Here is a 14,921-nt window from a genome sequence, read left to right on the forward strand (position 1 = left end):
CTGTATGCCAGTCTGAACTGGGGGTGAAGTTTTTAGTCGACCTGATTAAAATTAAGTCAATTTTATTGTGGCACAAGGTATGGAACTCCAAATTTACTATTTTAAACCGATCACTTATCGATGATTGTCGTAGATCAAATGACTTCCCAGTGGTGTAACGAAACTTGATGGGGCACCCCTGCAAAGTACATACATGGGGCCCACCATGCTACACACCAGTCCGGAGCTCTCAGGTCTGGGACCTGCCAGTGCTGAAGGGGGCCCCAGAGCTCAGGGGCCTCCCGCACCGCAGGAGTTGCGGGGGGTTTTGTTACCCCACTGTGACTTCCACTTCACACAAATGGCCTTAAGAAACTATGTGTGCATGTACTTGAAGATCGAAGCCTTACCAGGGAATTGACGAAAACCGGTGTCATCAAAAACCAGTTGCTACATGTAACAAATGGTGTACAACCTTATCTTTTCTAACTCACTTCAGACTAGATATTTTCTACTGTTTACTCAGCTTCCTGGCAATTAATGACTGATCAGATGTCTTGGTCAATTGCCCCAGTGAGAATATAAACTCGCAAGGCACTATGCACATCGTCCTCTTCTGCACATTTTACGATACACCTCGCAGACACTTTATATTGCCTATCCTTAGTTAAATACATTTTAACTAATGTTCTTCCTACAACAATTGCCTTCTGCTGCAATTTTCTGTGGAATGACTAGCTCTTTAATCTCAGTGATGCATAAAAGGAAAACGCTGGTTGCTTAGCAATGATGTGGCACTGTGTGTTTTTCTTTCTTTTGAGATGGTTTTAATTTACCTATGTATTCACTATGTATTTGAGTATGTATATTATACTGCACTGTATGCTTTTGTTTTTTTACGACAATTTAATAAAGCTGCTTTTGATTTATTGATTGACTACCATGTACTTTCGATACCCCATCGGAAGGGGTACTAATGAACAGTGGCAGTGCGTCCATTAGGGCACTGGGCGTTGGCCCACTAGCTGCCTGGGCCCACAGCTCCTTCGACGTTTGTGAACTTAAGTAAACTGACTCACTTTACTTAAGTTCAGAGACGCCGAGGGAGAACTGACAATCATGTCAGTCAGCATGACGTCGGACCGCCCACCCCATCAGAGTCTGAAGGGGGTGGGCGGTCCGGCATCATGTTGACTGACATGCATGATGCATTGTCAGACCAGGGGCAGGCAGCACCACAAGTACGCATGACTGGTGAAGGTCGGAGAAATTTTCCGCCGTGCCCAGTCATGCGCACTAGTGTCTGCTCTGGTTGGCATGCCCATTAGGAGAGCGAGGGTTGATCAAAGGCTCAACCCTCGGTCTCCTAATGGGCAGGCGGGCGGCGAGTAACCCTGCTCTAAGCCAATCCTGGCACTGCTGGAGTAGCGCCAGTACTGGCTGAGGGGTTGCCACTCCAGTGAAGGCGCCAAGGGCCCAGCAGAGGCGAAGCGGACCGACGGTCAGGTAAGTTTTCTTTCTTATTTTTCTTTTTCTTTTAATTCCCCGTCCTCCACCACCGCCCGACCCCCCCGCGCGTATTGCGATGCGAGCCGCGACTGACATGTAGTGAGTTGCATAGTGCTTAAGACCGTTGACGAGGCGCTTAAGCGCTTTGCGGACGGCTAAGACGCTATTCCGTTAGTACTTCCAGGAGTCACGGTTACCCATAGTGGGTGGAATCATGGGTGCAGCACATCCTTCACGAAGCGTCACTGGCTATTGGACTAACTGTAAGAGAGTACCCAAGTAGATGCAGTGATTGTCTTGACTATAAACAAGCTGGACTGTTGCGCGTGAAACGCGATAAATAGATGCAAATACAGTTTATTGTGTTTAAATCTATATGTATTTTAGAAAGTACACAGAAGTATCTTTGCCACACAATGTGAAAGGTCGATGTGAAAGAAATGATGGTATGCATTGTTTTATTAATGCAGTTTGAATGCATAATATATTTACACTGAGATAGGGTAACAACTTGTTTTAGAAATTTACATTGTGTATGCATTAGAGAAGATTTTACAGGGTAAGGGTTACCATATAGATGCCTCAGTAGGTGATGTGCTGCAGAGAGTATCAATAGTCAATAAAAGTGCTTGCAGTCAGTTGTCATTCTAGTGCACTTGCAGCTGCAAGTTTATTGTGTAGTAGAGAATTGAATAGCTCACTGAGCCATACACTTGCTATAAGCAGTTTTAAAGTATCAAAGGGCAAGGGTTGCTGGTAAGGGACTTCTTGAGCACAAAGGTCAGTGCTGCAGCCGGTGGGAGAATTGTGTGCTGTTTCCATCACTAAGCAGAGGTTTGCACAGGCATTTCCAGTTGTAGGGTGACGCTTACAGACAGCAAGCAGGAGATGTGGGAGAGGGGAATTCCATCAGGTCCGAGACCCTGAACTCCTGTTTTAGCACCTAGTATGCACTCCTGTTTTAGCGCCTAGTATACCCGCTGGCACTTCGTGTGTTTAGTTTCAAACCACCACAAAATAACTGTTCTTGGAGATGTCTGCCTCATAGCAAGCTGCAGTAGCCTTTCAGTACATGCACCCGTACACAGAATGCGCCATACTGACCCACGTCAGAATCTGGCCCGCCAATAACCAGACTCCAGCACATGCTCACCTCGCTGACCACCACCCACAGTAACTCATCTCTAAACAGCCTGAAACGTAACCAAACACAATATCAGCAGACCTCTTTGGCTCGGTCAACCACGAGCCAGAGCCGATTGGAGCGCTCAGATTCCAAGAGCGCTACGGAACTTTACAAGCGTTGTCTTTGGTGGGCGTTTTTCGGAACTTTATCTTTTAAGTAGCGACGTCATGCGTTGCATTATTTCTTTAAGGCAGGCAGACAGGGTTGGTGCAAGCTTTGAGGTCAAATGAGAAGACCTACTCCGCTCGAGGGGGGTGACAGGCGTATGTCTGAAAAAATATCGAGCACACAAACACCACCAAACAAAAATATCGTTCTATAAAAATATTGTAATTAACTGCCATGCTCATTTCATTCCTTGTGCGTGCTGCCAGGTTTCAGGCAGAGCACCTACCTCCTCCAGGTAATACATCTGGACTTACACCACCTTGTGAGGCTTGCCCTCTGCTTAAGGCCTCAGGATGATGCAAGACTCAGGTGACAAAAGGAATCCCACAGCTGCCATTAGGCACTGGAGGTGAGGGGGGATAACACCACTTTCACCACTTGTATTTTGATCACAGCCACTCAAAACCTTTGTAGTTTGAGCTTGAAAATGCACCTCTTTTTTCAAAATTTTCGCAGGGGAAACTCCCCCCGAACACCCCTTAAGACCTTTGGGCTCGCTCACTGCGCTCGCTCGCCACAGTGCACTCCAACAGTAAGTTTACGGCTCACCACTTTCAAATGTCAACAGCCACCACTGCTAATAAACAGGTCTATTGTCGCACACACATCCCTTGGGCCCTAAAGCAAGTGCAACCAAAAAAATGTGCTGTAGGGGTGTAGGGAGAACGAGGTAGACATTCAATTAGCAATCAACAACTACTGTGTTGTTACATCAGTAGCAATACCTAAATATGAAAATTAATCAATAAAGAAAGTGGTGCCTGTCAGAAATCCAATTGAACATATGCAATCAATAATGTCAACAGGCTCTATACACATATATGTAACACAAAATCTAGTGGTAGACAGAAGAATATAAGCGGAGACAGTGCAGTAGTAAATTTAGTTTTTCAAACAAGAGTGGTTTTTAATGCACCTAAAACAATTGTGGCTGGGGATATCAAATCCTGAATATTGATGTGAAAGAATATTTAATGAATAATATAGATAGACAATATAACAAAAGGTTAGTGCACAGAGGGAGGTTCTTCACATCTGAGTACCATGAAGAGATATTTATTTATATATATATTTATATATATATATATATATATATATATATATATATATATATATATATATATATATATATATATATAATCAAGGTACTGGGGTGTGGAGTTAGGTGTAGACAATGTATAGAAACTTACCTTTCGATATTTGTCCCTCGATATTGTTGTAATGATGTTCTTCCTCGTCGATATTCGGGATTCGATATTCTCAGCCTACGCCACTTAGAACACAGAAATTAAGGAATCTGATATAATTATAAATGCATATATGAGTAGAGTTTACAGATAGGAAATCCTCAATTTTTTCTCTTCTTTGTTGCTTGTTCATGTTTTCATTTTTTAGCTCCTATGTGGAGTGTGGTACTTTTAATTCTTATTTACATTATTCCTGAATCCGGTGATGATCATTACATAGAGCAAAGGTTCAACTTATTGTGGATTGTACGTTGATGTTGTTCAAAATGCAGGTATTTCATTCAGAAGATGCTTTCTAGATAACATGGATATTGTAATTTAATGTGTTGGTCAACCTACTTCAATGTTAAATATACGTAGGTATTGAATACGTTTTTCTCAGCTTCATAAAACCTTTTTCATAATATTTGATTAATTTAAAAAAGGAAACATTGCCATTTCCTGCATTTAGAACTCTCTGAAGTCAATGTAGGTAGTTGTAGCAGAAAGACACTTCTCCTGGAGCACACTTGGAAGGCCAGTTTATTTTAAAATATTCACCATAAGAAGGAGGGAGGAAGAATGGATGTAAAACACAAAGCAGAAAGTGCTGATGGGAAAACATGCCAGTGTTCAGTGACCAGGATGTGTGTCTGGACTTGTTTGGTGTATAATTAAGATGTAACTGTCTGTCAAGTGGCTGATGTGTGATTACCGGAGCCAAATAGGAGCATCCAGGAGCAATGCTTACTCCAATACCCATTTCAAATGCTTGAATGTTTGGGAAAACAGATAAATGCAGCATGAAGCACTTTAATCAGACATGCATTACTGTGCCTTGTGTGACACCTGCAAGCACCAGCAACACACTAGCACTAATTGACTTCCTCCTTGCAGTTGCTGGATCAAGGATGACGTCGTCTTTTACATCGCCTGCGTGGCCTACTTTGCCGTGATGTTTCTTATGAACGTGGCCATGTTTGTGGTGGTGATGGTGCAGATCTGCGGGAGGAATGGGAAGAGGAACAGTCGGAGCATGAGGGAGGAAGTGCTGCGGAACGTGCGCAGTGTGGTGAGCCTCACCTTCCTGCTGGGGATGACCTGGGGCTTCGCCTTCTTCGCCTGGGGACCTGTGCAAGTCGCCTTCATGTACCTCTTTGCCATCTTCAACTCTCTGCAAGGTAAGAAGGACTGTTTCAGTGGGGACAAAACAAACCGTTAGGGAAGGGTCCTAGGGAATATTTTAAGACCTAGCATGGACACAGCCCCCAATTCTTACTGTACTACATGTGAAATGTCCATGGGTCTAGAAACAAGAATCTACCTCAAAGAAGCCATAATCCAAAAAACCTAAACAATCTATGTGTATATGCACTGAGAAGTCGCCTTCAAAGTAAGGATACCCATCAGTCACCACTCGATACCGCCCTAGTCATCATCTGGGCTTCCTCCTGGCATTTCAATCGAGAAGCATAAATGATGAAAAAGAAGGACCTGATGACAATGTCCTACACCAAATTATGGATCACTGGATAGCCCTCTAGATGTCAGCTGGTAGTGATATGTGATGGGGGAAATAATTGCAGTACATAAGTGATGTATGGGAAAAAGTGACTTAAAATTGGGTAAATGAGAGAGACATTATTTTTATTATTATCACTCAACTGCCCAAGGTTAAAAACAGAGCAAAAAAAAGCAGTTTCAACAAATATCTGCCAGTTATTCCCCACCCTTCTTCAAGCGCCTTGAGACCCTATGGGTATGTAGCGCGCTATATAAATTAACTGAATTGAATTGAATAGTCATTATTAGGTCGACATGTTTCAGCAATACATACGGACACTTCTGTCCTTGCCTTCTTCAGGACCTTTAAATATAATCGCTACTGCAATGTGCTACATAAACACCAAAAGTGAGAACATAAGAAGAAAATAACCGTTTTACCTGGAATCCTAGGTGTCTAGTAATATCCTTCTTCATATGGGCTGATTCGCCACTATTTAACAAGAAGATAAGGCCTCACCTCACTTGGCTGCGGCTCAGGGAGAAGAAGCACCGCTCTATCCGTCGGTACTCCTGACGGAATTCCAAGCCATCTCGGGGAGGTGAAACGGTTATTTTCTTCTTATTTTCTCACTTTTGGTGTTTATGTTGCACATTGCAGTAGCGATTATATTTAAAGGTCCTGAAAAAGGCAAGGACAGAAGTGTCCATATGTATTGCGGAAACATGTCAACCTAATAATAACTCTGGCAGATATTTGTTGAAACTGCCTTTTTTTGCTCTGTTTTTAACCTTGGGCATTTGAGTGATAATAATAAAACATAATGTCTCTCATTTACCCAATTTTAAGTCACTTTTTCCCATACATCACTTATGCACTGCAATTCTTTCACCCATCAGATATCACTACCAGCTGACATCTAGAGGGCTATCCAGTGATCCATAATTTGATGTAGGACATTGTCATCAGGTCCTTCTTTTTCATCATTTATGCTTCACGATGGAAATGCCAGGAGGAGGCCCAGATGACGACTAGGGCGGTATAGAGTGGTGACTGATGGGTGTCCTTACTTTGAAGGAGACTTCTCTGTTCATATACACATAGATTTTTTAGGTTTTTTGGATTCCGGCTTCTTTGAAGTAGATTCTTGTTTCTAGACCCGTGGACATTTGGACCTTCCCAGTGACCACCATGGCGGACAAAAGTAGGAAGAGGGATAGCTGCAGAAAAAAAGAGTGGTAGGAAGAGTGAGATATATATACAGACAAAGACATGGAGAGACAGAGAAAGAGCGGGATAGAGAGAGGAAGGAAGGGAGAGTGAAAAAGAGAAAGAAAGACAAAATGAAAGAGAATGAGATACAGATTACAAGACACTGAGGAAGTTAGAATGATAGAGACAGAAAGAGAGCCAGAAGGACATTGAAATGAATGAGAGGGAGAGAGAATGAGAGGGAGAGAGAGAGAAAGAGACAGTGACGGAGAGAGAGAACGAAACAGGGGTACTAGAAAGCAATAGAAAGAAAAAGAAAAAGGAGGAGGAGTGAAAACGACAGCATGCGAAATAAGAGTTCAGATTCAAAGATAAAGAATAGAGACAAAAATATTGAGTAAGCAAGGAGAGAGTGAGATAAATAGGGCACGAATGAGAGCGAGAGCCAAACAGAGAGTGCAAAAATGAAAAAGAGAAGAAGGTATTCCATGAGAAAAAGAGCATGAGACATAGACAGTAGGAATCGGAGCAAGAAAGAGATGACACAATTAGTAATAAAGTGTGTGAGAGGAAGAGAAAGGAAACAAAAGAAATAAAAAGGCAGAATGGGAAAAAAGAGAGAGATGACTGATAGATAAGTAAGACAAAGGGAAAGTCAAGCAAAAACAGATAGTTACAATAGCAACCATTTTCAGCAGAAATCCTGGATAAGAGCATTGCATTGTAGGGATAGGAATAAAGCCTAATTAGTTTAGGTTAGAAAAGTGGAGGTCCCATCACGAATATTGAAACTAGTGAGCGCCATGGTGTGCCGCTTCACACCTCACAGCATTTTAAATTAAGCTGTATCAATCAGCAGCTGAGGTACAGTGAATGAGTCTGCTGAACTTTCGCCTTCATCCTATCAGTGCCTTGCAGTGAGTAGGAAGAGTAAATCCTAACACTCCTTTCTGAAAAGCGCTTTGAGGAGGATGCACTTGGCTTCAGACTTGTGAATGCTTTCAAGCAGAAGAGAGACTTCAACCTATCTTTACCCCTAGCTAGTTTCACTCATCATAAGCAGCCCCATATTTGTTTCTGAATATTCATTTAAAACTTGAGGCTCAACCGAGCTGTCATGATATCTGCTTACGGTACATTTACAGTCATTTAAACTAAATAGACTTCATTTGTGTCGTCAGTAGATATCCTGAATATCTAGTATGGATCACACCCCCTCTGCCATGGCGCAATGTTGAGCAATAACACCATCAATGCTGTTTTATGTTTCTTTTTAAATAAACCTAGATATAATTATATATGGTTACAGGATTTTTAAATGACAAATATATCCTTTAATGGGCAAGAAAAATGGGCATTGGCAGTGCAGACTGAATGTTCCCATTGGAGCAGGGTCAAGACTGATTTGAATATGGCAGGGGCCGAACTGAGGTGGCATGGTGAGCCAAATAACATGGACTGGAATGCGGCCTGAGTGATTACCAGTGTCTGAGATTAATTCAAACAGTCCATCCATCACTTTTCTGTGTACTTTAGTGTGACACCTCAAGTGGGACAGATATGCACAGACATGGGACCTGTGCACACTGTGTCATTGGAACCAAGCCATACCTGGATGATGAGCCCAAACTGGGGTGAAACCGGTCCTGGGTTGCTTGTGCTCCAGTTGAAGGAAGACCTTGCCTGATAGTTCAGGCTGGACTGCTCTCATTGGATGGAGCAGGGTCAAGACCGACTTGTATATGGCTGGGTCCAAACTGAGGAGGCATGGTGAGCAAAATAACAATGGACTGGAAAGCGGCCCGAGTGATTACCAGTGTCTGAGATTAATTCAAGCATTCCATCCATCACTTTTTGTATACTTTAAAAGAAATACGTTCATGAACTAAAACAGTTGTAAGTATGAATAAATTACAAGGTCAGAGCTTTGAAAACGGAAGTTTCTGGTGAGACTAGGTGCCCACGGCATCGCACCAAAAGACAACCACACAGCTCTACCAATATTTATCTGCCTCCGTGAGCAAGATGCAATAAGTTCCTTTGAGGGATGCCCGATTTCTAACATGAGTTTTTCAATTCCAGGTTTATTTATATTCGTCTTTCACTGTGCAATGAAGGAAAATGTGCAGAAGCAGTGGAGGCGGCATCTCTGCTGTGGCAAACTGCGTCTGGCGGACAACTCTGGTAAGGACGCGCATCCTGGCTGCTCCCGAACAGATTGTAGGACCTCACTGGTCTGCTTGCTGTGAACGATGTCACTTCTGCGCATGCGGTGGCAGGTGATACGGACACCACTGGATCAGTGGCGTCACTAGGGTTGGTGTCACCCGGTGCGGGTAACTCATGGTGTCGCCCCCTTACGACTTACCGCTCGGACCATCTCACCCTGTGCCTGCACCGTCTTCCCCCTGCCTGCACCATCTCACCCTCTGCCTGCACATCTCACCCTCTGCCTGCACCATCTCCCCTCTTCCAGCACGATCTTTCCCTCTGTCCGCACCATCTCTCCCTCTGTCCGCACCATCTCCCCTCCGCCTGCACCATCTCACCCCCTGCCTGCACCATCTCACCCCCTGCCTGCACCATCTCTCCCTCTGCCTGCACCATCTCACACTCTGCCTGCACCATCTCTCCCTCTGTCTGCACCATCTCCCCTTCGCCTGCACCATCTCTCCCTCTGCCTGCACCATCTCACCCTCTGCCTGCACCATCTCCCCTCTGCCTGCTTCATCTCTCCCTCTGTCCGCACCATCTCCCCTCCTCCTGCATCATCTCTCCCTCTGCCTGCACCATCTCCCCTTTGCCTGCAACATCTCCCTCTCTGCCTGCACCAACTCTCCCTCTGCCTGCACCATCTCACCCTCTGCCTGCACCATCTCCCCTCTGCCTGCACCATATCTCCCTCTGTCCCCACCATCTCCCCTCCCCCTGCACCATCTCTTCCTTTGCCTGCACCATCTCCCCTTTGCATGAATCATCTCTCCCTTTGCCTGCACCATCTCCCCTCTGCCTGCACCATCTCCTCTCTGCCTACACCATCTCCCCTCTGCCTGAACCATCTCTCCCTCTGCCTGCACCATCTCCCCTTCGCCTGCATCATCTCCCCTCTGCCTGAACCATCTCTCCCTCTGCCTGCACCATCTCCCCTCTGCCTGCACCATCTCCCCTTTGCCTGAACCATCTCTCCCTCTGCCTGCACCATCTCCACTCTGCCTGCACCATCTCCCCTCTGCCTGCACCATCTCCCCTCTGCCTGAACCATCTCTCCCTCTGTCTGCACCATCTCCCCTCTGCCTTCTCCCCTTTGCCTGAACCATCTCTCCCTCTGCCTGCACCATCTCCCCTCTGCCTGCACCATCTCCCCTCTGCCTGAACCATCCCTCCATCTGCCTGCACCATCTCCCCTCTGCCTTCACCATCTCCGCTTTGCCTGAACCATCTCTCCCTCTGCCTGCACCATCTCACCCTCTGTCTGCACCATCTTCCCTCTACCTGCACCATCTCCCCTTTGCCTGAACCATCTCTCCATCTGCCTGCACAATCTCCCCTCTGCCTGCACCATCTCCCCTCTGCCTGCACCATCTCCCCTCTGCCTGAACCATCCCTCCCTCTGCCTGCACCATCTCCCCTCTGCCTGCACCATCTCACCTTTGCCTGAACCATCTCTCCCTCTGCCTGCACCATCTCCCCTCTGCCTGCACCATCTCCCCTCTGTCCGCACCATCTCTCCCTCTGCCTGCACCATCTCCCCTTTGCCTGAACCATCTCTCCCTCTGCCTGCACCATCTCCCCTCCGCCTGCACAACCACTCCTTCGCCTGCAACATCTTACCCTTTGCCTGCACCATCTTACCCTTTGCCTGTACCATATCCCTCTCTGCCTGCACAACACTCCCCTCCGCCTGCACCCCACTCCCTCGCCTGCTGCTCTTTTAACCCTTTCCTTGTCGCCTTCTTCCCCCAACCCACCCCGATGGTTTCTCCCTCACAGTTCTCTGCTCTTCTCAAAGTGACTGAAATAAACTCATGAAATGCGTTTTGAATGCATGTGTGCGTGCGACATTGAGTGAAAAGTTAAATAGACACAGAAGACACACTCGTCCTCACCTTCTAGCGCAGCAGGGACGGGCGGGGGGGGGGGGGGCTGTCCAGGATGGTGGCAGAAAACGTCTAAAATGAGTGTTTTAGGGAGAAAACGTGACCAAAAAACATAGCGCGCCTTGCAGTGGATATAAACACGGGAGAAGCCAGGCCTATTAACTAAAAGTCAAACTTGGTTTGCATTAATTCCAAGTGCCTTGCTGCTCATTGGCTCTTACCTCAGGAACGATCAGCTTGCTCTGCGGCGACATTAGTCGTCTGTCGAACATGCTAGAGGGGCTCTAAGTCCAGGGTGGGCACGCAGCACGGGGCTTACATGAAGAAATCCACTTGTGAAATGTAACATAGGCAAAGCGGCCTTCTGAGGCCTAGTCGGGCAACTTCCCGGGACCCTGTGACAGTGCGTTGATCCGACCCCGCTCAGCGTGAGCCCATCAACATCAATTAACCAGCAGAGGGGGCGTGGCTGATACTGAGTGATGACGACAAGGAGCCTTGGAGAGCAGCCTCCTCGCTTGTCAGAGAGGCACAATGTTTCATTAGGCTCAGATTTCCTCTTGATTATGAAGCAAAGCAGAGCAGAGGCGAGGCTGCAGAGCTGTGTTACCCAGCGTAACCAGATTGGTGTCACCCCAGGACGATGGTGTCACCCGGTGCGGTCCGCACCCCCGCACTCCCCTAGTGACGCCTTTGCACTGGATGATGATACACCTGGAATAGTGTAAACCCCTAAACAAAGGTTTTTAACATGTGGCAACGTTCATGATAAACCTTCCCTTATTGGTTCAGAGAAGAATGCTATGATTATAGAATATGGCTTTGCAGTTCGGGCTGGACTGTTCCCATGAGGCACAGGGTCAGACTGATTTGCATATGGCCATGTCTGAACTGGGGTGGTGGAGTGAGCTAAAGAATGATGATTGATTAAACTCAGATCAGTTGACTGGGGGTGAGTGCTTGCAATGTTCAACACTCCGTCCATCATCCCCTTTGGTTTTGCTTTGTTCGCCCTAAGTTGGCAGGGTATGCCCAGACGTGGGTCCCTTGCTTACTTTGCCACTGGATTCAAGCTAGCCTGGGGGATGACGGCTGATTAGCCAGAAACCGGTCCCAGTATGCTTGTTTCCGGTCCAGGGAAGACATGGCTTGGCAGTTCGGGCTGGACTGTTCTCATGAGGCACAGGGTCAGACTGATTTGCATATGGCCATGTCTGAACTGGGGTGGCGGAGTGAGCTAAAGAATGATGATTGATTAAACCCAGATCAGTTTACTGGGGGTGAGTACTTGCAATGTTCAAAACTCCGTCCATCATCCCTATTGGTTTTGCTATAGAATATCGACCCCACAAAAATTGTGCTGCAAAAATACCATAGCCAGAATATCGACTACCAGAATATCTTAAAAGTAAGTATGTATAGTAGAGATTTACTGTTCTCACCTGCACATTTATGTACCTAGAAGATATGTACCAGCATGGTAGAAGTATGTGGAGGTATGAATATTACATCAATACTAAACACTATACACCTAGCTTCAAAATATTGTGGAAGCCCATATTCTGGCTAAGATATTTTTGTACCACAATATTTGTATATTTGATTCTCCATATACTGGTAATATACTCTTCAGTGACACCTATTCTAGGGTGGTATATAGGATTCCTAGATGAATATTTCTGCATCCTCTGCCTTCATTTTCTTGGGTTTTTGTCATAATCCCAACCTCGGGCAAATTTAGAGTTGCGCTTTAAGGGTAGCATGACAGATATACTCCCTAGCTTGGATTTCCTGACACTTCAAACTCATAACAAGGGAAATTACATATATTTTTATTTTAAATGATCCACATGTGGATTCGAATGTTTAAAATGTTTATTAGAAATCTTTAAAAAGCTGCTCACCCAATTGCCATGAAAGTATTATAGAGAGTAGAGTGGCTCTGGCTAGTGTGCACCACCAAGGGAATTGACTGCAGAGAAAGGATATCCCATTTCCAAGTTCAGTGGTGCTTAGTATCTTCACATATCGAAGATAAATGACTGGGCTAGGCCTGCCGGGGTTTGAATCAGTTAATATCACGGTTAAGCAGAAAGCGCTGCACATGGTTTCCTCCTCGATCCATTTTATCAGTGTGTAGCTTCTGGTTACTTTCTGCAAGGGTATTATTCACTCTGATTCACCAGCTGGGCTTTTGTATACAACAACAGCTGGATGTAGATGCGATAAATGCAATTATAAACCGTATCAGAATTGTGTAATATTATGGCCCCCGTCCAGTTCTCCCTAGACAGTACGCTCAGAATAGGGAACTCATGGTCCATCCCCCCCCCACACACTCACATATCCCTTCTGCACCTCCCCCGCCTGTGACACATTGAAGGGCAATACCTCGCTGATACATATCTCTCCCTTACACTTTTCTTTTCCAGATTACGTCCCCTCACCTATTGTTCCTCCTATATTGTAAGGCGAAGCTCATGGGACCGGGGGAGTTTTTCTCTCCCCCATTCCAATCACAGATCATTTGGCTGCTGCAACCTTACTTTTCTAATCAATGAGGACTTAGGGGGCATATTATCAAGAACAGGAGATAAAATTATCGTCGCTTTATCGGCAGGAAACTGGGCTTGATAATATGTCCTTGTGAATTCCCATAGCAGCCCAGGTTAACACCAGAACCTAATAATAATAAAAATGATAATGTTATCACCTGTTCTTGATAATATGCCCCTAAGTTATGCTGTTCTTTTGCTTTTCTTTTATGTTCTTTGGGTTGATCCGTTACATTTGAATGGCATAAACTGGCTGCCCTAACCCACCTACACGACATTGTTTATTGCACCCTGTTGGCCAACATCTGTCAGTATTATACTTGTTCTTGCCATGCTTATATACCTCCGTCAAGTCTTCTATTTTTTTTTTATGAATAAAAATAGTTTATAAAAAAATAAAAAATAAAAGATTATGGAAAGCTAACACAAGTAAAACAATGTAAGTGCATTCGTCATCTCAAAATGGTCATCAGGCCTCATGTTACACCCCCCTCACTTAATACAATCAATAAGTCAATGATGAACCATAGTATTTTTTTTGTAGTTGTGTGGTCTGTCTCATTAACTAGTCCCCAGCATTTACTCACTGAGCTGCTCCTCCCAAGAGACTGGTAATTTTTTTTAATCTTTTTGTCTCTCGTTCATCATGCACTAAACTGCCTCACACAATTGTCATGGCTTGCCATGTGTTTTAGAACACATGGTTCTAGGAAAGACGGCCTGCAGCAACTGTGGGTTGAGAATGTTGCTGTGACCGTATTTTTTGTCATTTTTTAATGGCACCACAGGCTGTGCTTAATTTGAGCCAGTGGTTTCCAGTGCTCAACATCGGCTCTTAATTGTCAACGCTGGCACTTATGACGATCTTCCACATGGTTGCGCTGTTTGCCTATTTTTAGGGATGACCACAACAACAGTTGTTTATTAATTCAATTCACATTAAACATTACTAATACCTGACTCCCAGGCCCTAGCTTTGGGGGCCGGGAATAGTCTGAATAGTCACACTTGTAGGAGTGTGATGATTAGTAGTTGTGTTGGTACTATCATTGGCAGCTTAGGCAGGGCAGAAGGTGGGGCAAGTTGCAGTGGCGTCCTGAGGAAGGCCCAGGCACTTATTGTTTTTACAGATTAAGCACTGATCACATGCCACAAATGGTGTCCTTTGTAGCTACCTGACAGGTGAACAGGAGCAGGCAAGACAAGAACATTATTTTAAAAAGCTGCTTAGTGCCACACCGTCTGTGTGTAGAAGGCATCAGCAGCTTCCTATATGTTGTGGGGAACTTTTCCAGGCCTACATGTAGGAGAAGAAGGCACCTAAGGCTTTGGCCTATGGCAGAAAGTTCCGTACCAGCACAAACAGAACTGACATTCAAACATAGGACTTTCCATCTCTTGAAACCACTCAGATCCAACCCAAAGAGAAGAAACATGTGTGAACGCTCCAAGGCCTTCACTCAGATATTTTCCAGGATGGTAAGC

The 14,921-nt window shown here is 45.2% G+C and overlaps 1 protein-coding gene across 5 annotated transcripts in view; it reads left to right on the plus strand.

Annotated features, from left to right (window-relative positions):
- Window positions 1-14,921, plus strand: part of ADGRG6 (adhesion G protein-coupled receptor G6) — a 634,122-nt gene that overhangs the window by 544,775 nt on the left and 74,426 nt on the right. For all 5 annotated transcript variants that reach the window (XM_078648991.1, XM_078648988.1, XM_078648990.1 and 2 more), the window contains 2 exons: window positions 4,966-5,249; window positions 8,867-8,968. In XM_078648991.1, the coding sequence (XP_078505117.1) occupies window positions 4,966-5,249; window positions 8,867-8,968 (386 nt within the window). The remainder of the gene's footprint in view (window positions 1-4,965; window positions 5,250-8,866; window positions 8,969-14,921) is intronic.

Source organism: Lissotriton helveticus, chromosome 6 (assembly GCF_964261635.1).
Source record: "Lissotriton helveticus chromosome 6, aLisHel1.1, whole genome shotgun sequence".
Taxonomy (NCBI): Eukaryota; Metazoa; Chordata; class Amphibia; order Caudata; family Salamandridae; genus Lissotriton; species Lissotriton helveticus.